This window comes from Rhipicephalus sanguineus, chromosome 6 (genome assembly GCF_013339695.2).
Source record: "Rhipicephalus sanguineus isolate Rsan-2018 chromosome 6, BIME_Rsan_1.4, whole genome shotgun sequence".
Classification (NCBI taxonomy): Eukaryota; Metazoa; Arthropoda; class Arachnida; order Ixodida; family Ixodidae; genus Rhipicephalus; species Rhipicephalus sanguineus.
The window spans coordinates 124708884-124736090 of NC_051181.1; the positions used below are offsets into that span (position 1 = coordinate 124708884).

Below are 27207 nucleotides of genomic sequence, written 5' to 3' on the forward strand. Positions count from 1 at the left end.
GTATCTTTGTTTTGCTAAAGCGTATCTTCGCTAGGTTGTGTTGTTGAATCTGCACAACATCTATTTTGGATTTCACTCTCTACGTCACTCCATCTTGCAGGTACCATAATTTCTTTTTTTTTTTAATTACAACTTTAAGAACACTACCATAAACGAGGATGATGACGATGTAGTTCCAATGCCACTGTATTCCAAAACAGGAACAGCCAAACACTGGAGGCTTTGGCATAAAAGAGCACGGCACTCTAAAAGGAAGACTGCTGCTATTCCGACACCCCAAAAAGTGCAGCCTAGTGACTGCTATCTGAAGTACTCCTTTGATCTTTTCAAGCAAGCAGAGCCATGCTCCCTTGAAGAAAGAATAACACAACTCGAGAATAGCGGACGAGAGCACAAGGTTTGCAGCCACTGCTTCGAAAAGTCGAAATAAGTTTTGGGGAACTTTCAGAAACAATTTTTTTTCTTCCTTTTAACACGTTAGTGACTGTCCTTCAGATTCATTCCATCTGAAAACAACTTGCACCAGTGTGCAATGGTAATGGTGTTGTAGTTTACCGTCGATACAAGCTAGCGTTGCACCGTTGGAACACACCATTGAATACATGGGAGTCAACAGAAAGGCATTTTTTTATAGATGGTGCCACAGCACAGGAAACAACACATGGACTTTTTTGAACCACAGAAAAAAAAAATTGTGTCCCTGCAGACCTGCCTGCATACATATATAGGCGATACGTACCCCCACCCCATCCCTTGCTGGTAGAGTAGCGAAGCTCACTGCCTCGTTAACGCTACATAATTGCTACCGACAATGTATACAAAGCGGCATGAAAATAGTAGTACACGCATTTATCACAATATTTCTCGCTTTCACCCCCACCCACTTGACGTATGCATTCAGCATAGGGCATTCACAAATAAACATTAACCTTACGACGTCACAGCGAACTGTATCTGCTCCAAAATCAACATTTCTTTTTTTCCTTTTTTCTTTCCACATCTCCCAACCACTGGCATGCGAAAGACTAGTAAAAAAGCAAGCATGGCAGTCGGCAGACGTCTACATCGCCGATGTTCCAGCACCCAGGACGGCACGACGATGACTACGGCCACGTTTGCCACACGTACCAAGCCCAACCAAACCTTTCAAGCAGCACCCACTTCCCTTTCATGCCCTACACCAGACCAGTGAACTTCCCATCAGCCCGTCAGGAGCGCCACCAGACAAGCCCAACGTACGACATACAACCACTTGCCCAACACAACGTCACAGGGGACAACTGAGCAGCTGAGAGGAGCCTACCGGCGCTGGGTCTGGCGGCTCCATCACAGTAGACGAAATCACCGCCGACGAGACGGGCAGCGGAACATCCTCCACCTGAAACACAGGCGGAGTGGCAACAGTGGGCAGCGGGGAAAAGGTTTCAGTTTTGGGCAAAGGGGGAGGCATCAGGGCAAGCGGGGAAGTGCCCCCCTCCGTCGAAGGAGCGGCACGGCTCTTGGCGGCGGCGGCCCGAGCGACCTTGGGCGCCGGCGCCGGCTCAGTCTTCTCCACGGGCACCCACTCGAGCTCTTTCACACGGTGCTGGTTCCCGCTCGAGACGGGAAACTGTTTGTGCAGGTGCGCAGCATCGGCCACCTTCTCAGCGAGCGTCTTCACGGGAAGGTTGGTGGCATTCTGTGGAGGAAAGCGCGTGCTTAGCCCCAAGCACCGGGGGACGGGGTCAAGGAAGGGTGTCAGAGTCGGGGCAAAAAGATGAAGGGAGGGAGACAGGGCTGCAAGGGGCGCAGGAATAGAGTAGTGTGGCAAGGAGAGAAACAAGTCGGGAACACTGTCTTTTTCGCGAGTGTTTGTGAGCCCGCACGAGCAGTGAAGAAAGGCAACGACATGTCGGGGCACAAGTTTATTAAACACATGCAGAGAGGAGTGGCAAAGCACAAAACATTTTTCTGCGGCCGATACACAATACAAGAGAGCCGAGAATCAAGAATCATGTGGCAATCGCCCCTAAAAGAAGGGCTCCACCAGAGACTGCCCAAGTGCATTGACGAAGTGGGCCATTCGAACGTGTGTGATGGCAAGTTGCTGTACAACAACAGAACAATCATTGAATACAAATCGTTTTCTCACACTCTTGATAAACAGTACCTCTTTCCACCCATTTTGATGGGTCTTACACCAAGCACAATGCCGAAACTTGAAGGACGTTGCCATGATTTCACCTCACTACCGATGCCAAAAAGAGACAGCGTAAAAGAGAAATTATGACGGCGCAAATGCCAGAACCGATCAAAGCAGCACAGCTGATGATGAGCCACAGTTCTGTGAAACACATCACACCTATATCTCCACTTCGTATTCTGACACATGCACACTGTCTACATGCAAGCAGGTGAAGTGACAAGCAAACTCTTTTTTTTTCTTTTTTATGCAGATCACGTACCAAACAAACTACACGTTGGATACAGTATAGAGCAAAAAGTCTAGCAAAGCATACTAAGCAGTGTTACCAAGAGCCACCTACAAAGGCTGCACACGAATGAAGCACCAAAAGTGATGATTCAATTAAGGCAAGACACCTTCACACAAAGAGAAAGACACCAAGCTGTATATAAGCTGTATATACAGGCCAAATTGCTGAAGGCAATCTAATAATTTGAACAATTGGTCCAGGGCACAGCAAAGCAGATTAGACTGAAACAAAAAACTGCGTGAAGAACATTTCTAAACAAAAAAAAAATCACTCAAGACTGCCTTACACATTGCTGTCATTAACGGACCTTTGAATGAATCATTCGAAAAAGAAAAGGCTGCTAAAAACACGAAACTTTATTAGGCTGCACATAAATGAAAGGTTAAAATAACAAATATGTGTTCTTGCTGATTGATCAATGATGGAAAACAATGCCAATGACATGTACACTGTTACAAGCACGAAAGAAGAAAGGCACTCGCAGCCACAAGTCACAGCAAACCACTACCTGCCAGTACAACAAACGTAGTTCAGACAGCAAGTTGTTGCTGCGTCAAACGATCAAAACGGCAAATAATGTCACACCATTGAGACACTAGGCAATAATACGAACATACACTCTCTCTGTTATGCCAAGATACCTGAAATACTTATTCTACCGGCGGTTAAGTTTACACACACTTTCAAAAATATAATGTGCCGACAAGAAGAGGCCAAGCACAGTGCCTACGACACTATCACCTGTATGTAAAACCAAAAAATATGAATCTGCAACTCACGCCCCGTCGACGCACATTTAATTGGCAGCACTCGATCTACCAAAGTGCAGGGCATTCCCAAAACCATGCATGAAGTGCCAACCCAAATAAACACTTGTAGTACAAACTGCTGGAAAAAAATCGAAACCGAATGCTGGTGATAGGTTCTCAAGTCTACAGTGCCTTCTCCTCTACACTGAAGAATGCTGTCATGATCTGTGTGCAGGTACTACAAATGAGAATATGTGCTGTACATAGTGCTTTCCGAACATTGGTCAGTAACGACCAATGTGCGCATGCTGAATACATGTGCAGATGAAGTTGTTTTCTGAGCACATCTTCACAAAGCCATCCTTCACAGGACACCAAAACTCAGACGCAAACCAGGATGTAGCTTTCAAAGTAGACACACCGAAATAACACAGCTTGTAAGACTAGCTACAGCGATACTGCCCATTTTCATATGCGCGGACCACAGGCAGTGCTTTTCACTTGCCAATGCAGCAGCACCAAGACATTCGCAAGCTCCACCCTCGTTACTTCTTCAGGTTGTGCAAGTTGGTTCGATTTGAAATTTGATAACAAAGCTATGAGGGCAGATAAGCTGGTCAACAGATGTCCCCTTGAGTAGTTACAAGCATAAAGTGCATTCGCAAGGTGGCTTAGCGCATCTTTGCTAGGCTGAATACCTTTAGTCGGCACACGGCATTGTGTATCTCTACATATACCTACCCGCCAATGGCTTGCTATGGAAGTGCCACTTTTCAGGGCATTTTACAGTTGACAGAGCATAGAAAACTTCAGTTGCCATGACTACTTAGCCGTATGCTAGACGAGATCATTTTATACCTTTCAATTCTACAGCATAGACAACCTTTTGCCTTTTTTGATAACTTCTTCACTGTCTGCATGCACCACAAGCACAGCAGACATGTGCTGACATAAGGTACTGCCAGCAGACACGCATTGACATAAGGGATACATTTGACAAGGTGTTTTTCGTAAATGCCTGAAGCAGGAAACGAACAGTACAATGTGACCACAAGCAATGTGGCCCCTGAAAGGGGCTCGCTTCAACTGTCTAAATTTGTAGGAACATGTGTGCCGAAACTTTGCTCGATGCAGTATGTGGTACGTCAAGTCATACATCGAGTCACACGCAGAACTGCACCATAGTGTTTTCTGCTTGCAGCAAAAAATGCATGTGATGCATAAACCACAGTTCTAGCAAGCACAATGGAGCAGGCCACCAGCTGCATTTCTAACTGTACTGCATTCATAACAGTACTTATCACATGCACTTGTAAAAGGTGAAGCTGCAGGTGTCTTCAAACATAGTTTCATTAGTCAAGTCATCAACGTCAACTGAAGTAACGCCATGGCAAGGCAACCATATTTTCATGCGGCCACATATAATCCATATTTTCAGCTGCAACACTACAAAAATTTGGGGGTTGCTAACTTTTCTATGGTTTATAACACCAGTCAGCAAGCTACTAAGACTTCGCAACTCGTGCAACATAACCATATTCGTAATGGGGGCAGGGGTGTATTAATGTGCGCGACAACAGCACACGGTGACCAGGTACTTGATGCATGGACAGATTTAAGAAGTGGCTCTGACGTGAACTTTTGAATTACTAATGACATCAGGACCGACATGTAGTCCATGGCTGTACTTTATAAATGAGGCAGCAAGACAAGAACCAGTCTTTGCTACACAACGGTCAGTACTAGAACTGCGAAGCATGATGTCATCGTGCAAACCCAACACACATAGTATGGCAGGCTTTGGCCGTTTCTTTCTTCTTTGTTGCCGTAACTATGCACTGCACATGGCAATCGCTAGACTGTTACATTACCGAAGTAAATGCATCGTAAAAGAACAATGCAGCCATTTTTGCTATGCCCTGTCTCACGAGACTGACAATGAAGTCAACGTCTACATCAAATACTACACCTGGTGACAACGTAAGGATTCAGCACACACTCCACCCGCTCTAAAACATAGTTCCTGAAAGACACTGATACCGAAAGGAGTTAGCCTGCACGATGACATCACGAGAATCAGTGAACGAAATTGGTTGGGGCATCAATAAGAGTTCCCTCTCAAATGAGGGCGGTGTATTTGCCACTGCACTCTTACGTCGCCACCAACCAAAAATAAATGGGTTCCGTTGGGAATGCACATCCAAGAAGAGGACACAGTGAGGTAAGAAACAGTCGATGACACAAAATTTTTAATTGGTTCTGAAAGACAAACTGTCTTGATTTTTTTTTTTACATGTCCAGGGCACAGGGAGCTTCACAGTCACCGATGGGTAATAGCAGTGAAAGGTGTGAAGGTGGAACGAAGGGGGAAAAAACAATGTGAGGAGGGTCTCCTAGCCTAATGATAAAAACGATGCCACAACAACAACAAAAGAAAGTCTCTTGCTCATCAGCCTGTTCTAAAGCATGAGTCGTGTTTTTGTTTGTTTTTTTGTCCCGTCAGTGATAGGTGATCGCCCGTATGGAATTGTTTTCGTCGGCGTAGTAGGTACTTACAGGAATGTTAAACCTAATCGGGGGTGGAGGTTCCTTCAGTTTGAAAGGGTGGTGGTGTGTTTGCTGGAACTCTTCAGCCACTTCCTCAGCTGTCTTGGGTTCCACTTCGCCAGCGTACTCGCGCTTTTCTTCGTCAGAGATGGCCCTGCAGATTTCTGCGAGAAGAGACAGAAAGAAAGAAAGGAGGAGGCAGGAAAAAGTGTCAGTTCAAACGCTAGTTAAACTAATTAACACAGGCAGCAATTCACAAGTCACTGTACGAAGGACTGGAGACAAAGGATTCTCAGTGCAAGTCCATATTACACTTACCGTAAAAACCGGAATATAGGTAGAATTTTTTTTTCAAAATACCGCAATAAAATGTCGACCCCCGTCTTATATACCGGTCATTGGCAGAAACACTTCGGAAATCTGGCCACCATGGGCAACTGAAGTCGGCTGTCTCTATCGCAATCATCGCTGTGTTTACTAACAGCCTTGTGCCGTGGGCAGCCTCATTTTGTGTTTTTGTTGTTGTCTAGGGAATCTATTTGGGCTCTCAGCTGCTTTTTCTTGTTCTTGACCGGTGGCCAATGACAGTTCACCGTAGCCTTTAAGAAAACAGCGATCAAATTCGCAAAGGCACACAGAAATCTGGTAGCACACTGCAAGTCTGAAGTGTGTGAAGATGCATTGGGATGCTTGTGCAGGCGAATGGGAGCGAGAGCTGCAAGTCACAAACAATACAGTTGAACCCCTTTATAAGAGACCGGGGAGCAATTCTTGTCTTTTATATGAGGTGTCTCTTATAAGCAGGGTACCACATATCCATTTTCTTATCAACACCTATTTCAATGTAGGCACACAATTGTGTCCCTTATATCCAACTGTCTGTTACATCAGTGTCTCTTATAAAGGGGTTCGACTGTAACTGGAAATTTTATCTTTGCATGGGTGTTCTTGCTGCTCCATCTCGCCGAACACTCTTTATTTGTTGCTTCCCACAATGCTGGCAGCTCTAGTTACAGCGGCATGTACGGCTAAGATCAGCGAGAAGATTGAGTGCACCACAGAAGCATTCACTACTGGCTGACGCTGAAGGATCACATCGCGACATGCAGCCATCAGAAGAAAACTTTGTTTCTGCGCCAGACCGCAGCACATCTAGAGCTGGAGACGAAGGTTGCAGAGTTTATCCGGGAGCTGCGCTCGTGTCATGATTGCTACCTGTGACTTCGGAGTGGGTCCAAATTAGAACTGTCAAGACGGTTGCGATGTTTTGAGGAGATAATGCTCGAGCCCGTCTTTTAACTTTCTGCCATGTGAAACTTGTGAGTTAACACACGTGTAAATAAATGGCGTTTTCACTGTGCACCATTTGAAATTGCATTTGTTTCACAGTAAAGACACCTTTTAATACTTTGGTCGTTCCATGTACTTTTTCTTTTCAATTTTCCATGGTTCGAAGTCTGTGGTTCAACCTATATTCCGGTCCGAAATATATTCTGATTTTTACGGTATTCGCAGCATGCTGGTGGATGTGGCCAGAAACTTCCACCACCTGCCTACGGACAACTTCATAATAAAATCCAACCCATTGCTCCTCTTGCAGTTGTCTTGGCGCTTGCATAAAATGGGTAGCATGCAACCCAACACACGAGGCATGCAATGCTATCGAAAGTGTATCGCAAGCAGACGACACACCAGCTGTGAGGCATACCGTGCCACTAACACAGGGCATTTCTCAAGAAAGCGAGCCAGCCCGGAGCTAACCAAACCCAGAACATGCCGCAAGCTATCAAAAAACGTTCTTGAGAGAACTTACATCGACTCGACCAAACACTGCTCAAGCAAGTCTACCTTGATGCGTCTACAATTCTCACACTCGGCTGCTTCGTCCGTTATCCCTGCTCCGGATACGTCTGCTTCACAACTGCTGGGAAGCGCGGCCACGCAGTCACTCACCAGTGAGTGCAGCCAGGGACTTTTTGATCTTTGGCGGCTCGTCGGTCATGCCAAGGGTGACAGCGGGGCCCGTACCATCTCCCGACTGCGCCAGGGGCAAGACTGGAGGCTCATTCGGGGGCGTAGAAGTCGCAGACGAAGCCACGTCCAACTTGGCGGCCAGCGATGACCTCGGATCAGCTGCAGCCGCCGCCACTGCCGCGGCCACCACCTGCACGCAACATAAATGCCTCCTTACAAATCTGTCGAATTGCTAGAGATTGCGAACACAATCCCAACAAGATTCCATTGACATTTATCAGTGCTATCATGCTTAGTTTCTGTTGATTTTAAAACAAATTCTCTTGTAATTGCAAACGTTACAAGAAAAAATTTGGAGAGATTGAATGGCCATCGCAGGAATTTTCATTCAATTTCAGACCTCAGTGAAGGCTTGAGAAACTTTCAATTCAGCTTCCGGCAATCACAAATGAAGTCATCTGCATTCTGATACACAAAACAATTATACAGCCAACACAAATGTCTGCAATTCGCCGTGGACCTCCTGCAGAGTGCAGCTAGAATTCAAAGGGAAGCACGGCCTGCAGGTTCCAACTGAGCGGGCACAAGCAAGCAGTGTTTCTAAGCAAAGTTTTGTGTTTAAAGCAAAAGTTCAAAGCACACCACTGTTGGGCTGGGCTCTCTCTCTGAAAATGTGAACTAGTGTGCTCTACATTCTGCACTAGGCTATCACACACGCTCTGTGCATCTCTGTCAATTGTGGGGAAAGCTGCTTACAAAGTTCTGTTGCTGTTACTTTGGAGTCACATTGCGCACATGCGACTGAATTACTAGTATATACAGTAGTAGCAGTACTATTCTTGGTTGGCATCTCTCCATACAATATTAAAGCTTGTTTTCATTGGCCTCCTATAAGCCACACAAAAATGGCTGAACATCTGCGATGACTATTACGCTAGGAAAAGCAGCTTTTGAAACCTTGCTATGTCTCGATGACTGACCGACTTGGCAGTTAGCGAAATTATGAGAGTATTATTAAAGCTCTGTAATATACTAGTTAAAAAGGCCGTAATGCCGCAGTGGTTTTTCAGTCCATTAAAAGAAACAAACTCTGAAGATATCATTAGACTTCATTGCTGTCTAGTACTTTTCAAGTAGGACTCCAGTAGTTTCTTGTCGATGTCAACATGAAAACACGGACTATTCAATGTGTTCAAAGAAATGAAGCGCCTCCTTTAGCAGTGAACTCCGCTGTACCTTACATACCCCCAAAATTTTCTATTTTCTGAAGCAGAGCAGCCACAACAGACCATACACTTCATGGAAGGTTTCCAGATGAATACATACCTAGCAAAAAAAAGAAAAGTGAGAATTCTCATAGAAAAATATTCTCGTGTTGCAAAAGGACACTGATGCCGTGGAGTCATGAGCACCCATGACAAAAAGCCACAGTTTCAAAGGCTACGCTTCAGACCACCGGGCAGCAGTTAAAAACACTAAATCACATTGTAGATACCTTTTCTACTGTTAGTACCCCAGAGGCCACCAGTAGCAGACAAATGCTATGTTTCGATCACGCTGCATCCAGAATCCTGCAAGCACAGTGCACAAAAAAGGCGCGCAGACAACACATAGTGGTACCCCCTCCCCCGATCCCACAACATACAGCACTGAAGAGTCGCCAGATCATGTTCATTCGGAAGGTTCATTCTCAACAGGTATGTCTTAAGACACTTTCAATGCAAACATCCTCTATAAAGGAGTTGTTGAAAGCATACAGTAGCAGCAAACTTAAAGTCGCAAGAAACAGTCAGATTTCAAGCTTTAGAAACTTCGAACTTTAACTGATGGATCAATCCTACAAGTAGAACCTTCATATAGAAAGAGCTCGTTTAATATGCAGCAGTTTTCTTAATCCACCACCACGTGTTGATGGACAAATGTAGTATTAGCACTTAAATTAACAAGAAAGAATTGGGTCGGATCAGTGGTACAAGACAAGCAGGATCACACACTACAGAAGGATGGATCCAAAGCTCTCTGCACAAACAAGTTTGTTCCTTCATTCTTCTTTTCTGGACCTACCGCATGACTTGAATTTTGCTACTAAGCAGCAATGGTACTCTCTCAAATTACTCATTTGTTTTCACCGCTCTCGGGCAAGCACGAGCCAGTCGCGACAAGAAGCTCAAGCGGGCCAGCTCACTTTGACAGTCGCGTTCACAGCCGCAGCCGCAGCCACAGGGAGGCCCTTGGCGACCACACCGCGCTGCAGCATGGCCTGCATGTTCTTGCGGGCAGCTTCCAGCAGCTGGGCCTTGTCCACCTTGACCACCGAGGGCTCCCTAGAAAAAAGACGATGTGGTAAGCAAAGGCAAGCCTTCACAACCCAGGGCTATAGAGTTCCAGACTGAGAATCTGCAAAATAGTAATTAAAGGCCAACTATATTCGCAGACGTTTCTTGGCAATGAAGCGAAGGCTACAGAGCTAATGAATCTAGTCCCACAATTGCATCCATGTTTTCCACATGAGAAATGAAACAGAACTCCCACGTTTTGTACAGGAAGCTCTTTTGAGACAGCACACACCACTGAGATAATTATACTTGTTTAAACTTTGACGCTGTCATTTCGAGCTTTTGCACGTGTGAGAAAAGACGTGCCTTTCACGTGTGCCCCAAATGCTAAAGACATCTGCATCTTCCGGTGAGTTCCCATCTCATTCTGGTTTTTCGGTCTACTTGCCTAAAAAACTTGACGAATTTTACCTACAAATGGTCGTCCAAGCAGACAAATCAAATGCTACGCAACACTTATGCTGCGCAGCGATCGCTTTCCACAGTTGTACGAAACGCGCACCAAACCGGACTACTTCGCGTACGAGTACATGTCTGCCCCTGCAGCTTTCCCTTTATTGCCAAGAAAAGTTGTTCGCGAGTATACAACGAAATTTTAAGCCTGCATGATGAGCCTATAGTCGGATACAACTTACGAAGTTCGGAGAAGCCCCACCCAGACGACCTAAGAGCGGCAGCCGATTACTTCCGTGATCAAGAATTAGGCCCGCTCATGCACTCGGCAACATTCTCCGAAGGCAGGTTTACCCGCTGTCCAGCTCACGACGACGCCTATTGGTGCAGGGTTGTGTGCATCCCCTTTTGAGGAGGAAATGCCGCGAACTTCTAAAGTTGCATACGACTATAGTTTCAGATAGCACGGTTATCAAGAAACTTCAGAGCAAAATCAGACGTTTGAAATACAAGCGGAAGCATCACAAGAAGCTAGCAGAGATAGCTCGTTTTCGATGCTGGAACTGTGGAAAACTCCAGCATTACCATTTGCCAGTGACAAGAGCACAGCCTTGAAGGCACAGCTTTCAAGGCCAATTCTTTCAAAGTGCCCCCTTATCTCCGAAGTCATGTTCTTCAGCATGACCTCAGAGATAAAGGTGGTGCACCCATATCAACGTCACTGTAAAAATCATCAAGTGTGGATATCGTCAGTTCATGCGCTGTTTTAAAGACTGCTAATAAGAAGACTATGCAAGTACCAGCAATTTAGCCTTGCCAGAAATGCTTCGTCGATTTATACTATGTACTCACGCGTAACAGACTTCGTCAAAGTGAAATTTTGTCGTAGCTGGCCTTTGAAGCGGCAGCGTAACAGATTTTGAGCATAACAACCAAGCCAGCTCAGCCACAAGGTCGCAGCAGTAACCTGAAAGGCAAGGGGACAATCCAGTGCTGCCTCGCGAAACAGAGCAAGCAACTATATTCGATGCAGCCAACGAACCACTCCGCTGCTGAAGGACAATCAGCAGTTGGCATTTGCAGGTGGTCTTTCTCCCGAGGACTGGCCGAGCATGATGCTACTTAGCTTGGCGATCCCACAAGAACCAGCACGTTCAGCATGACACACAGATGCTAGTGTAGAAAGGGACCGCAGAAACCCCAAGGAAACCACCATAAAGTGGCCCCTTGAGTAAAAATGTAGGTTTCCTGCAATAAGCAGAGGACTAACATGTAGCCCCCCCACCCCCTTCCTACCCTTTTTTACCAACCCTTTCTCAGACATTTACTGATACCACTGTCTAGCAACTGGTCATCACGTTCAAAATATTGCACTGCCCCTTCAATGAGAAAATGTGCAGAATGGCAGGTACAGCAGCATATAAGTACATGAAAAAAAATTATTACACGTTTACAGTTAAGACACCCAACGAACTGGAGCTGATAACAGCTGGTAAGTGCAAAATGTTTAAGGTTAGATGCCCTATTGAGTAAAAATCTAAAGTGACTGTGTCCAAGACTATTCTAATAGGGGGCAAATGCGCCTTAAACTAGGGAAATTTCTTCCCACTGAAGGAATAGCGTTGCAGTTGTGGTTAAAATAATGTTAAGTAAATTATGTTCTCCTTAAGTCTCTGCTTTCCTGCCATCTCATCAACCTATAGCAACTACCCTCTGTACCCCCACTGGACTCTGGAGTAAACCATGAAGACTGTGAATAGAACATTCTTTTAGCTAGATTTTGATACCAAATAATGTAATACTAATGCAATAGCATCTAGCCACCAAAAAATATTTTTTTTCATCCTCGTAAAGCTGCCTTTTTTTCTCATGGTAGCAAAAGAGTTAAATGGCAGTAACAACTCTAGCAAAAGCTTCAATTCAAGATGATAGTTAACACAATAACCTTTCCTTATCCGCTATTTGTGTGTCATTTCCTCCCTCAACAGGTACGACTTCTATAGACGAGGTTTCTAAACAAACTGCAGAGTGAGGTGTTGTCCCTTTAAATTCCTTAAACCTTTTTTTTTTTTATAGAAATGCTGTAAAATAAATACCTACGTAAGAACCTACGTAAGAACAGGGAGTTAGGGCTTTAGGCCACCCAACAGTCATTGTTATTATCCATCCTTGCTCCCTCTTTGTGCTACATAAAACAATGACAGACTACAGGATAGCGCAATCACTTCTAAAGCTGATAATTGATAACCCTGCTAAAGCTAACACTGTATAACAGTGTTCCCTCTCGCTCAAGCCGGTCATAACTTTTAATATAACTGTGCTGCCAATCAAGGCATGCACAGTTTAATATTAAAATAAGTGCTACGGTGCGCTACTATGTATTACTCTTTACAGGATTCATCCAGCATAACATTAGTGGGCCATATTTGGTCATATGTTCAAAAGCCTGCAACATGAATTCAGGGCATCCGATCTGTAGCCAAGAAAAGTGCAGACACACGTTGACGCAACGCTGCTAAAGAAATCAGCAATGCTCATCATTAAGTTGTACCTAAAACTAGACAGGCCAACAATACATCACACATGCATACTAGCTAAAAGCTTTGCGCAGTTACCTGTCTCATTTCGACAACTCCATCTAGTGTAAATCGAATTCAGATGCATCGGCACTCCTTCTGCTAGCCAAACCGTGTGCTGGTGTTTGCAACTTCACGGTGCTACCTGCCACTTTTAACAGCTTTTTATATGGGGGTTAACTGCATCGGTTCTGCTGCTCGCTTCTGAGCCATAGAAAATGGCATATAGCCCACTCTACATCAGTAGCACTGAGCTTCACCCTTGCGTATTTTTGAGGAGGAACAACAACCTTTCGCTAAATGCACATCACCACATGGGCCACGGTTACCTACCAAACTATGGAAACAACAGTAGACGACAATCTTTCCTGGCAATAGCCGACGCGCAGGCCTCATCAGACACCATTACCTGACGACATCTCAAAGCACATAGAATGCTATATACACGTACTAAAACAAAAACATGTTTAGAATAAAATGTAGTTGACCAAACCCCCATAATGGCAACTGCTCGCCACCCAAAAAAAAAATGTTCGATGAATGCCGAATATGCCATGTGTGAAAAGAAACTCGCCAACCTGCTCTCCCTGTTCCTGTGGCTGACTCCCTGCTGGTCGCTGTGGCCTTGCGGTAGCATTCTGTTGGCAAGTGATCCGGTGTAAAAAACACGACACCCAAATCCAAGCTTTCTTTCTTTTTTTCCAATAGTATATGTCCCATTAGTGAACTGCCACAAACAATAGGTCATGAGAAATTGCTGAAAATTAAGTGTATGTATGTATGAATATGTACACGTACACACACATTTATGTCGGAAATGCTCACATTGCATGCCCAAGTGCCATGAGCAATGAAACGATTGCTGGAAAAATAAGCTTCATCGATGAATGCTTAGACAAAAGAGAGTCCACACTTAAAATTTCACCTCCGAAATCTGCCTTCGTAGCGCAAAAGAACGCACTAATATGCACACACTCACATACACAGACAAACCGAAAAGAGGGAACCCCCCCCCCCCCATTTTTCACACAAACGCTCAAAGTGGGGTTGGACGCTCAGAAAAGTAGGGGTAGTTGGAACGACAGAAGGTGGAGCTAGGTGGCAGGGATTTACAATTGAAGGAGGTCATGCGTGCAGACACAGACACGACAGAAGAGAAATAGACAACGCAAATGTCAAGATGTCAAGTGCATTTGTGTAGCCTGAGGGAGTGACGACGAAGAATATAGTGCTGAATGAACGGGGACACAAGCAGAGGACACACAACACAGGACACACAACACATAGCGCCTGTGTTGAGTGTCCTCTTTTTAGTGTCCCCATTCATTCAGCGCTATATTTTTTTCGTCGTCAGTATGTACTAACAAGCCCAAATTTCAACAGTCCTGAGGGAGTCCTCTTTCAGGGTGACTGGGTATGAGCACACGCTTAAATGCAAGTGCGTTCATTCGCACTTTGAAGGATGAACCAACCTAGCTACATGCCCTTTTAGAACTATGTCACCTGTAATTTGTACCTGCACACCATTTAAAAAACTTCGTCGACCTACAGAGAGCATTGGCTGAGCATTTACGATCCGTTTCATTCAGACCAGGGTATCCCGATAATTTCCACAGTGCCGCTAACTGAATACACCCGCATGTACAACACTCCTTCAGCAGAGGAAGGCTGAACGGTGCTTCACATGTTTCGCTGCAGAACCAAATCATCCACTCTGTTTCCGAGTTGTTTCGCTGCCAAGTCGACTGCGTGTCACTCGCAACTCTGAGAGACGGCATTTTATGTTATTCCAGTGTTCAAAATGTGAGTGGAGTGAACTGTAAGCAGTTTTCGGCTGCTTAAGCGTTCCAACGCGTAATGGTTGTGAATTCCACTGGTCAGTACGAGGCAACTTTTCTTCGAGTTTTCACAGCGAAGTTGTTTACCTCCAGCCCCCATTTGCATAACTCAGTTCCCAGGGAGGGGTACCATGGGTGGCCTACATCCATATCGGGGACATGGAGGAAGGACAGGAATGAAGACAGGTAGTAGAGAGGGTGAAAGTGTGGCTACGGTGCTGCAACAATGGAGATAGGTAGGCAACAGCGGGAAAAGTGTGCCACGCGCATCGGAGGTGCTGGTGAGGCTGCGGCAGATGCGTGAGAGGTGCAGTGACTGCGGCAGCACTTGCCAGCGCAGTGTGGTGGCGCTTTTGTAGTATGACATCATACATGCAGTGTATAGCACAAATCATAAATCAGTGGTCTCCATCATTTCAAAACTAAATAAATGTGTATATATGTACTATCGGCGTCAAATGAAACCCGAACAGCGGCAAGCATTCGCAGTGGTATAGTGCGCACCGTCCGGTTATCACCATGGACAGGCGCACATATATGCGCAGTGCTGCCCAACCGGATGCGTGCGCCTGTTCATGGTGATAACAGGATGGCACGCACTATACCACTGCGAATGCTTGCCGCTGTTCGGGTTTCATTTGATGCCGATTGCACATGTGTGTATGAGGGTGGGAGATGGCAGATGCATGGGAGGTGTGGTGACCACGGCGGCACTTGTGTCGGCATAGTGTGGTTGCAATGTTGTAGTGAGACTTCATACATGCAGTCTATCATACGGATCATGCAGTAGTTATTACCATCATTTCGAAATTAAACGTGTATAAATTTGTATGTGTGTGCAAGTGTCACGTATGCAAAATATACGATTTCATAATGTATGCAGCCTAAACAGCTCCGCTGCCAATACGTCCCCATATGAACATTGTGGCTCCATGCAATTTTTCGTCCTTAGCTTTCTCTCCGCACGGCAGTATTCCTTGCATTTCAAAGGTCGACTGGTAGTTTATGGCAACTTTGCTTGCAGTGGCAGAACGCTCTGCTTTGCTCCGCCATCAATGCATGGATTCAGTCAGAATCGCCATAGCGCAGCATTCTTTCTTAATGTCCTTGCCTCGTTACACTAGTCATCACGTGTTAAATGACTATTTCCACCACGATCAAGCGCACAGGTCTCATACACCTTCAGATGTGAAATCCCAACATGACGCAAGCATTAGATTAAACTTTTGTGTAGCTCCTCAGGTGTGACTAGTGGAATTCATCACTGACAAGGGCGTGAGGAGACTGAAGATATCATAAAGGAATTAGCATTATTGGTAAAGCCTCAGTACTAGTGACAGATATACCATAAAGCATGTGCAATCACAGCCCCAACAAAAGATTACAGCAAAATTTCCTTAACCTTTAGACCTCACCAACCTCAAAACGGATTCATTCTAGTTACTTGTACCAATATTACCTGACAAAAGGCTAGATCTGATCGTCCCATCCACACCTTTCTTTTCTAAATGGAGAGTAACCGTGGCTGTAGGACCATTTCAGTGCTCATGGTTAAGTTTGGTTGCTCATGCATATTAATAGATGACAAATGATGCTGACTGAAACACGGGACAACGAAAGGACAAGAAATGGGGGAATCTGCTTATCACCTGTTCCAGCCTTGTGCTAGCTGACAAGAACGTTTGACTAACTGCATGTTTGTAACTTGTCCCAAATATTGTTTTGTGGTTCAGATTTCTTTTCTAACCGCGAGTGCATACCGTAGCATATAAACACTCACGTGCATTGCAAGCAAACGTGTGTTTCAAGAATAACTTTAATAAATTTATGTAAGTGCAGTGTATTGTCTCTCTGAAACAACAAAAACAGTAAGCAGTACATAGGTTTTGAATCATAATATTGAGCACAACAGCTCGACACAGCTAAAGAGCTTGGGAAATTCCATTCTCTCTCCACATACCGTATTTACACGAATCTAAGCCGATGTTTTTTCAAAAGAACGATGTGCGAAAGTGGGGGGGGGGGGGTCGGCTTAGATTCGAGTACAATGACTAAGTTTTTTTTTGTTTTTCTGGCCTTGCGAATTTCGGGATTCGGCTTAGAATCGGGGCCGGCCTAGATTCGAGTAAATACGGTAGTATCTTCATCGCCACCTTCAATTAACTCACAAAGAATATGCTGACATTCAGATCGTTCAATTATCAAATGATATAATGCAAAAATGTTTGGCACAAAGAGATATCCATGTATATTGGAAACATGGAGAAATAATAGCTCCAAGGTTTTACCCACACATGGCCCTGGCTGAAAATGTCACAGCAATTGCTGCCACTGAAGCGGCAAGCTAATTTGTGGTGTATTTGCCATGAAACTTAACTGATTTTGACAAGAATCAGATAACCCTACCCTTGCTCAAGAAAAGCATTATTAATAGGAGCTGCAGCAGGGAACAAAGCAAGACTCAACCTTTGAAAACATGGCTACATACGTCATAACATCGAGCTTTGTAAAGTAACATCACTAAAGAGCCTTCAGAAACTTAAGGTGACTGGCATGCATATACATGTGACGCAAAACCAGTTTGATGTCTTTCATATTTCTGTCAATTTCAACCAAAAGGGCCCTTTTGTTCTCACATTTTGGAAAGCGGCAACACTAAAAAACAGTGCAAAGAAGCAGAAGCGAAATCTAATGAGTTCGTATTGCAGCGATTCACTACTGCTATAACCACGATCGCGCTCTCTTATCTGCATTCTAGGTGTATGCCTTGCATAGGTTGACAACACCATTTACCCACTCATTTACTCCCAGCACAGCATTCATTTACTCCCAGCACCTGCCAAATGCCCTTTGTTTTCCCGTGACCAGAACCAGAACATTATCTACTCACGGTTGATCCTGAATCCACACGGCAGCAATCCCTTAACGGCAAACACATCGGTTTTTCCTTCCCAACATTCCTTGCATCTTAGCTTCAAGTTATACAGTACACTGCATTTACAAAAAAAACTCCTCCAGCCGTGCAACTAAAGTGCCAATAAGCAGCATGGCAAAAGCTTAACCCATCGGCCACCAAATATCGCGCGCCGCACGGCCCCTCGGTTCTTTCAGAATTTTTCTGCCACAAACGTGCACCACGCAAACCGTTACACAATGAACCACAATAATAAAGTCTTAAAAAAATGCTAAGAGGTAAGTTGCATTCAGGATATGTAACGGCGCTTTTCATTTGAGAAACATAACAAGCAGTTGAGAAATAATCTTTGTGCAAAAGAAAAGAGCCTGGAACGTTCAGAAATGCAAGGAAATAATCTTTGTGTGAAAATGCCTGAAAAGCTCAGGAATGCAATCAGCAGCGCTGCATTTTTTTCTCACAGCTGTTGTTAACTTTCTTCGAGAGGGTGACAGGGGTCTATCACTGCACAACTTTCACTGCAGCGCCAGATTTTGCTTGAAGGGATTCGGTGGAATCGGTTGTGGGAACTATGGCTCTTCAACTGATTCAAGCCATGCATCCATTGAAATTGGTATGCACTAACATCTAGTACACTCTAACTGAAAATAGTAAAATATTACCCCCAAAGGGTACACACAGTGCCCATCCAGCGACATCTCTAAACTTGTCCAGCACATATCGGTTGTGCTGACATCCATAAGCGTGCGCAGGGTTCCCCTTCAGGGGGGGCGAAGGTTCGTCGCAGCGCCCCCCTCCCTATTATGTCAATGTATGCGGCTGCCTTTGCGCCCCTCTTCTCGCCCCCCCTACAATGTATAGGGCTGACTTTGCGCCCCCCCTTCTCGCCCCCTTGGCCCCCCCCTGCGCACGCCTATGCTGACATCTATGGCCTTGGCAACATGGTCCCACTATCCTTGCGCCTAGCGGTTTGCCAACTTTGGCAGCCAATAGGTTAAAGCGAAAATCACCGTTACATTTCAGAGCACACTAACACTGGCGTGTTAGTGTTCTCCTGTGCACCCGTGATTTTAAACACTCCTAAGAAGCAACCAACCCTCCTCGTGAAGTAGATCCAGCCATCAACACAACGAAACCACTCCCACGTGCAAAGTGCCATTTTGTGAAAAAGCTGCTTGGTGCAAGAAATATTGAATGCACTAAAGCACAGGTGAACACATACGTTTAAAAAGGAAAAAAGACAGGCAGACCTTGCAGAACTGTTCCATAAAATATGACATGGCACATCAGAATGCCTCCTAGTTATATAAAGTGCAAGTACATATGAAACAAACAAGAATGTATAACACAGAACAATCCTTGCACCAGGGCCAGACAAGGAAGCTGCAAGTCATCACGACATACCTTTCACGGCTGCGGCTTTTCCTCTTCCGTTCTGGAGGACTGTGGGTTCTAGAACGCCGCCGGCTGCGACTGCGGCTCTTCTTACGTGGCGGCGGCGACCTCCTTTTGCTCAGGCTTCTCTTCCGGGGGCTCCTGCTCTTCTTCCGCAACCGTTCGGCACTCCGCTTACGCTGCAGCTCCATGGCCCGGCTCCAGCTTCGTCGCGGACGGCTCCTGCTGCGAGGCCTTCTCTCTCGGCTCCTCCGCCTGTCTCGGCTTCGACTTGGGCTCTTCCTGTCGCGGCTTCTCCTCCTCTCTCGGCTGCGCCTCCTGTCCCGGCTGAGGCTCCTCCTCTTGTCTCGGCTGCGGCTCCGCCTCTTGTCTCGGCTACGGCTCCTGCGCCTATCTCGGCTTATGCTTCGCTTCTTCTCTCGGCTGCGGCTTCTCCTTTTGTCCCGACTAGGGCTTGGCTTCCTTTCTCGGCTGCGGCTTCTCCTTTTGTCCCTACTGCGACTCCTTCGCTTCTCACGGCTGCGGCTCCGCCTCTTTTCGCGGCTGGGACTTCGTTTCTTCTCTCGGCTCCTGCTTCTTTTCCTCTCCTTGCTGCGACGACTTCTGTCTCGGCTACGGCTCATTCTCCTCTCACGACTCTTGCTTCTCTTTTTCTCTCGGCTCAGGCTTCTCTTTTTCTCGCGACTGTGGCTCCTCTTTTTCTCCCGGCTGTGGCTCCTTCTCTTTTCTTGACTTTTACTTCTTTTTTTCTCTCTGCTACGGCTCCTTTTCGCATCCCGGCTTCGGCTTTTCTTCTCAGGACTTTCATCTCGTGTCTCCCTGTCAGGACTGTCTGGAGATGTGCTCCTGCTTTTGCTGGGCTCTTTAGAAGCGTCCCTCTCTGGGCTCGGACTGGTGCTTGAAGATGAGGACTCTCTCCTTGTCCGAGCTCTTTCAATGGAGGATGTGCTCGATGGACTCCTGCTGCGGCTCTTGCGTTCATTGTCCGAGGTACTCCTTGTGTCATCATTGTAACTGGCTTCTTTAGCTTTGTCGTCTGTCGTCGTACTTGGCTTTTTTTCACCGTCATCATTAGGATCCGTACAGGCAGGTGGACCTCGCACAGAGGATGAATTTCCTCCACTTATTTTTTTTGTGTTCAAATCTTCAGAAAGTCCTCCTCTGCTTTTGGGTCGCTCTTCTGGCTGTCCAGGACTGCCAGTTGAGCTCGACACAGCGCTTTCACCACATGGGACACTGAGCTTCTCAGAATTCATCTTGTCTCCTTTATTTGTACTCCTTTCTTGCCGTTCTTGCTTCAGTTCTGGGCTTCTACGCGCAGTACTGTCCGAACAAGTGCCATGGCCTTTACTGCTTGCCAACAATGTGTCCCCAGCCAAGCAAATGCTCTCTTTGGAACTACTGCTACTCACGACCTGAGTGTGAAGTGCCTTGCTACCTGCTTTTGTTTCCAAGGATGAGCTAATATTAGAGCCAGCTGGTACATCCTGCTCATCATCCATTTCATCATCAGAATGGTGTGCATCCTTGGGTGCTGGAGGAGTGACGGCTTCATTTGGGGGAAGTGGTCCGTATGGAGCATCCTTGTATTTATCTTTACTCGCTGTTTCTGAGGATTGTTGCTTCTCAAGTTCTTTCTCTTTCTCGCTATCTGTACAGTCATCACCTTTGCCATCTGCGTCAGGCTCATCAGTGTCAGACATCATTGGCGATGCCACCCTGTTATCTTCAGGCTTATCATCCCCTGAGCTAACACTTTCAGCATCACTGTCCCTGCGTTGCCTTTTTTTGACAGGTGAAGAGGGCTTTGCTTTACTTTTTCTTTCGGGGCTGCTGTCAGACTCACTGCTGAGCTCGTTCTTGTATCGCTTCAGGATTAGGCCCCCCCTCGGAGCCTCTCGGTCTCTAGACTTCCTCCTGCTTGAGTCTCTCCCCTTGCTCTGGCTTCGCCGCTGGCGTGCCCTCTCTCTGCTTTGGCTACGTCTTTTGGTCTGGTCGCGGCTGCGGCTTCTGCGAGACCTGCTGGCACTTCTCCTTCGCGCTGACCGTGTTCCACTACGGCCAACACTAGTACGCCGCTCACGGCTCTTGCTTCTCTTGCGGTCACGGCTTCGGCTTCTTTTCCTGTCACGGCTTTTGCTCCTTCTCCGATCACGACTCTTGCTTCTCTTTCGCTCACGACTTTTGCTCCGTTTTCGTTCTCGGCTCTTGCTCCTCTTTCTGTCCCTACTCTTGCTCCTTTTCCTGTCCCGACTCTTGCTCCTCCTTCGCTCTCGGCTTTTGCTCGGCCTTCTTTCGCGACTTTTGCTTCTCCTCCGCTCGCGGATTGGGCTTCTTTTCCTATCTCGACTCTGGCTTCTCCGTCTATCCCGACTCTTGCTCCTTCTGTCACGGCTTTTACTCCGTCTTCTGTCTCGGCTCTTGCTCCTTTTACGGTCATTAGTCTTGCTCTGCTTCCTGTCTGGGCTCACGCTCTTTTTTCTAGCACGGCTGTCACGTGCCTTGCGGTCTGGGCTTGCACTATCATGTCTGTCGAGACCCTCGCTTTTCGTCCTCTTTTCCTCAGAGTCTGCACGATCGTCCTTGCGCAGCCGCTTGGCGTCACTGCTCGGGCTTCGAGACTCACTACTCCGCGATCGTTTTGCGATCTCCCGGTCCCCACTGCGACTTCTAGACGTACGAGAGTTCAATCTCTCCTTGCTGCTGCTACGACTTCGCCCTTCTGCTGGTGAAGAGCTTCTGGACGAGCTCCCTGATTCATTGCCATCTTTTGCTTCCTCTGCTACACCTACATCTGGAGCTTTACTTGTAACTTCTGACTTTTTTGTGGGAGATGGAGGATTTGACTCACTCACAGGTGGTCCACTAAGCTGGGGAGCAGTGCTAGTAGAGTCTGCAGAGTCCGACGGTTGGTTATCGCGGCTCTGTTGTGGTTGGGGTGGGCACTGCTCATGGTGCTGCTCAGTCACGTGGGCGGACTTTTCCTGTGCAACTGGCAATGTAGCACCAGGGCCGACTTGACCATGCCCTGGCAAACCCATAAACTGGTAAGGAACATGTACTGGCATCACAGTAGCCGAATACAGTGCCCCACTGTGCACATTTACAGGTGGCGGCGGCACAGTTGCAAGAGATATCTGTGGTATCAGCTTTGCTGAAACATCGGGAAAAGCAGATTGTTGTGCAGCCTTTGCCGCAGAGTTTGCCAAAGCAGACAGTTCTTCAGCTCTGTATGTGGACTTGTCGGGAGCGATCAACGGAGGATCAGTGGATGGCTGCACTGTGACCAGGGAGCCAACAGCACCAACCCCTTCTTGCTTCCCCTGCAAGAGGCCCTTTTGTGCTGCCAACTCGCTTGGATTAACTTCTCTAACAAAAGGCCTCACCTGGCCCACAGGCTTCGTTACTTCAGGCTTCAACCAAGGGGGCGGAGGTGGTGGCTGCATTTCAGCATAGGTCCAAGGAATGGCAGCTTTAGTCGGTGCTGTCTTAGCCAATGTCTCTTCAGACGTAGGGACCTTCTGCGGTGGCACGCACTGTTGCGAGGCCCTGGTTTCATTCTGATGATGAGAACTGACGGAGGGTGAGCTGTGACGTTCACCAGAAGTCAGGCTTTGGCTGAGGCTGTCCTCCACTTCAAGCACACCGCCCGAGGATGGCGAGTCTGAAATGTCCATGTCCTCTAGTTGAGTGTCTTCAGACTGGGCTGCAGGCTCTGCTGGCAGTGGCACTGCATCGAGGCTGCTGGTTGCTGGTTGGTTTTTCACATTCTTGCCAGCACCACCAGAGCACGTCTCTGGCTGCGTGGGTTTTGTGGTCGATTCCGCTCTGTCGGGACTTGGCTCCTCATCAAAACTAGCTTCTTCTTCCTCAAACGGTCCATAAAGAACCACTTGGTTTTTGCCGCCATCATTGGAACTTTCCTTGTCACTCGATTTGCCCCGTTTCAATTTCTCCTCTGCAGACTTTGCCCGTTTTTCTTTCTCGTCTTCATCGACAGAACTTGCACTGCCCTTATCAGGTGTTGAAGCTCTCGCACTGGAGGCTTTCTCCTCAGTTTTTTTATCTCTCTCATTAGACTTGCTGCGATCTGAAGAACTGTCACCACTGCTTGAATGACGTGAAGAGCGCCTTTGTGTGCTCACCGACCGTTTACGGCTGCAACTACGACTTTTTCTCTCTCCTTTAGGACTTTGACTTTTTCTCTCGTGTCTTTTATCTCTGCTCGTACTTCGTCGAGAATGCTTAGAGCTAGGGCTTTGACTACGGCGACCTCGCTGCCGACTCACTGACCTTTTGCGGCTTCGACTCCGCCTTGGTGGTGTTCGACCACGGCTTTGCTTGCTTCCAGACCACCCTCGACCACGGCTCGGGCTTGGGCTGCGACGACTTTCAGGACGTCTTGGGCTACGGCTGCGACGACTCTCGGTACGCCTTGGGCTACGGCTGCGACGACCTTCGGTACGTCTTGGGCTGCGGTTGCGAATAACTTCAGAACGCCTTGGGCTATGGCCACGAAGACTTTCGTAACGCCTTGGGCTACGACTGTGACGACCCTGCGAACGCCTTCGGCTACGGCTACGGCCCATCCTTGATCTTTCAGGACTACGGCTCAGCCTACTGCGACTTTGGCCATGGAGCTGGCTTCTAACGGGACTTGACCTTTTTGGACTACGAGAACGATCTCGTGATCGGTCGTATCTGCTGTCATCTCTGCTCTTGCTCCTTTCTTGTCTCAAATCCTTGCTCTGAGTGCCGCGCCGGCTTCTGCTGGAACTGCGTGCCCTGTTCTGCCTAGAAAGTCGAGGGCTCGCCCCTTGCGAGAGACTTCGGCTCCGACTTCTGCTCTGCTTGTCTCGGTCATCTTCAGACGAATCCGACGAGCCAGATGATCGACAACGCTTTGTTCTGTAGCTTCGCCCTTTCTTTTGCGTTGGTTTTTTAGGTGGTTCTGCTTTCGAAGCACGGCTAGCAGGCTCTGCTGCAGATGCGCTTTTGTGGTCATCATCTGAGTCAGAGCTGCTAGAAGCCCGCCTGCTCCTTGCCGGAGATGTAGATAAACTTGACCTCCTAGATGTGTGCCCAGTATGCTCAGCTTGTTTAACATCGTCCTTGGTTGCTGGCTCCTTCTGGACAGTGTCACCTTTGCCGCCGCCGCGGTCTTCATCTTTGCATGTGCCACCCTTGTCTTTCGACGGCACATCTTGCGCCGTTGCAGCATCTAAATTTGAAGAGGCACTAGCATCTCTACGCTTGCTTTTGCTCTTTTGTTTCTTCTTTGGTTCTTTGTCAGTGCTATCTGACTTATCCTTCGCAGAGTTTTCCTTGTCCTTGCCTGCCGTTACCTCCACCCAGCATTCGTCTGCACTAGAGCGGGCACGTTCCTCCTCCTCCTGTAAGCAACATAAAAGGCCAGGTGGTTCGTTACAACACCTCAACACCTCTAACACTCTTTGCAGCACAGGTGGCATTTAGCTCTAGCCACTATCACATGGCAAAAGTTTTCTGTGCCGAACGCAAAACGCACGCACAAAGAAAAAGGTGCCAGAGAGATGTAATGGTGATACAGTCTTAGGAATTAACACTGCCTCTCAGAGAACACTAGTACTCACAAGTTCACTCACAAACAAGTGTCCCAAGAAACAAGCATGCCTTCTCCTGCAATGTTTACAGTCCACAAAGTGCACTGCTCGCTCAGGAAGAAAAAAAAAGAAATGGAAGAATGGGATATTTTAAGTCCTCCCTGTGAATAGCTCTTTGCTGCTTTGAGGTTTACAAAAAGCAGCCACTAGTAATTTTTGTGAGGAGATGAAACTATCAAGTTCACCAGTGAAACAGAAGTGCCAAGGAGTGCAAGTTCCATACGCTTTGGAGACATCTAGAATGAGAGAGCATCGTTGTAATCAACCATCGATGTACTTCGCTTCGTGAGTATGCGGAGAGTGCTTTCCATAAGAGCATACATGGCACAAGCAGGTTAATAAATGTATAACTACTAACACCGCTGCTTTTATTGAGTATTCAGCCTCAAAGGGCCCCAAACCACCTCCGATAAATTTTCAACATTTCAAGCAAATGCACACATTGAGTTCAGAATGCCGTCACGATCAACAATGCCAAACGTGGCAGCGCTACGAGCCGCGGGTACCCCACAAATTCCGAGAAACAATCCCTTCTCCTCCGAGCCTTTCGGTAATCCTCAGCGTTCACCATGACGTCAGCATTCTCGCCTGCTCAAATCATCCACAAAAGAAACCTGTTTGTCTGCCCACAGGCACGCATGCTCACTGCTACAAGAGATGAGTAATGCAAAGAAGTGAAAAGGAAAAGAGAATAAAGTTCATCTGACATATTATAACCAGGCTAAATAAACACACATTTCTGTTTCTACGATACAATTGTCTCACAATAACAAACAAGCTGCCCAGCTAAAAACAGAGCTTAGCAAGTAATATGCAAGCGGTAATGCAACCTTGAACAAAATCACTTCCAATAAGTGTCAGTAGCAATCTAATGCTAATCAAGAGATTAGGAGGGGCTGTTTATGTTGAAAGCAACTGCTTGCATTTAACGACAACAAATCGTTATCTTTAGGCTGGTGTCTTAAGGTAATGTTGAACCAGGCTGGTGAACATTAGTGTAGAACTGAAAGTTAAGCGAGTCAGCAACTATTCGTCATAATATCGCAGCTGCCTCTGCGTATATTATGTACACTGCGACATTACCATGAATGGTGGATTCTACTTCTATAACACCAAACTAAAACAGCACAGGCGTGAAATGCGAGTGGCAATGCAGCAGTAGAAGTAACAAGTTTTTATCAGATAAAAGGGAGGTAATGAAACTACTGCTGAGTGCTGACTGCACTGAAATGTCTAAGGCAGTCTGCCGACATATGAATTGCACTCAGCAGTTGAGGGATGGGGTAGGGCAGTAAAAAGCGAGAGATGCACATCGGAGAGAATAAAATACACAACTTGCATTGTGAAAATCGAATAAACCTACACCCCATCTCATTATTATCCGATTTTGTTTCAGAAGATTTGTTTCTTGCACTGTTTCAGGAACGAAACATTGATTATATCTCTTAGAGGCCGCTGAGAAGTAGCGCTGAATCTTCTTGACTTGTTGGGCCATCCTGTCAAAGCTTTGCTTGCGCATTTTTAGCAGAAATAAGTTCCCTGTTAGCTGAGAGTGATGAATTACAGGAGTGCAAATGATGACAGAGTGGCATTAGATCAGGTATTTCCAGACGCTTTACCATATCTGAGGTTTTTAACACAGAATGTATCCTCAAGAGCTGCCAGGTGTTAAGTCTTTGCCTTACAACTAGGGTTGGCAAACTGCTGCCAGAATCTGCGATATCGGGGAGGCAATGATGCAGGGTTTTCAACATTGCATGCTCGTGGGTCTTTATATTTTTCTCCTTTCCTTAATTGCTCAAGAAAAGTCAGCAACGATGAGACTGGCCTATATGAAGTTCTAGAAGAACAATTTAGCGAACTAGCTTCACTTATTTTTCTCTGTAGTGTGCCTTTGGCGTGCTTTCTAAAAAGCAAAAACAAATTGAGGTCTGGTTTTGACTAATTCTATATCACGATTGCACAACAGAAAATTTATACGCAGACAGCACAAGTAATTTTCATGAAAGATAGTTTGTAAAAATTAACTTTATCTCTTCCACATTACTGTGGTCAGATGTGCTGCTGACACTTTTAGCAGCGCAGCATAGTAAAGTGACAGATGCAGAGTCCCAATTGCATTGACATGAGTGTTATAACAGTTCCTCGCTTTGTTATATTGTGTTCTTCCTAATTTACAACCCTAAATGTCTACAAACATCTGTGCTCCTGCATCACTTAGAAGGCAGGCATAAGTTGCTCTTTACGAACATGACATAGTAGGAATGCGAGATAGAAGCTACAACAAAAAATCCACAGCAAAAAAAACTGCAGGACTCCCTTTCTAAGGCACAGGCCATTAGAGTGCATGCTCTAACACACAGCCAAGA

The 27207-nt window shown here is 46.4% G+C and overlaps 1 protein-coding gene across 5 annotated transcripts in view; it reads right to left on the reverse strand.

The window, feature by feature from the left end:
* Positions 1-27207, reverse strand: part of LOC119396343 (serine/arginine repetitive matrix protein 2) — a 53518-nt gene that overhangs the window by 22501 nt on the left and 3810 nt on the right. For 3 of the 5 annotated variants that reach the window (XM_049417044.1, XM_049417040.1, XM_049417043.1), the window contains exons 2-7: positions 19206-24589; positions 13628-13687; positions 9930-10068; positions 7724-7934; positions 5780-5934; positions 1304-1678 (exon numbers count right to left, since the gene is read on the reverse strand). In XM_049417044.1, the coding sequence (XP_049273001.1) occupies positions 1304-1678; positions 5780-5934; positions 7724-7934; positions 9930-10068; positions 13628-13687; positions 19206-24589 (6324 nt within the window). Of the gene's footprint in view, positions 1-1303; positions 1679-5779; positions 5935-7641; positions 7935-9929; positions 10069-13627; positions 13688-19205; positions 24590-27207 lie in introns of those variants that run through there. The other 2 variants (XM_049417041.1, XR_005184424.1) reach the window with 2 other exon arrangements.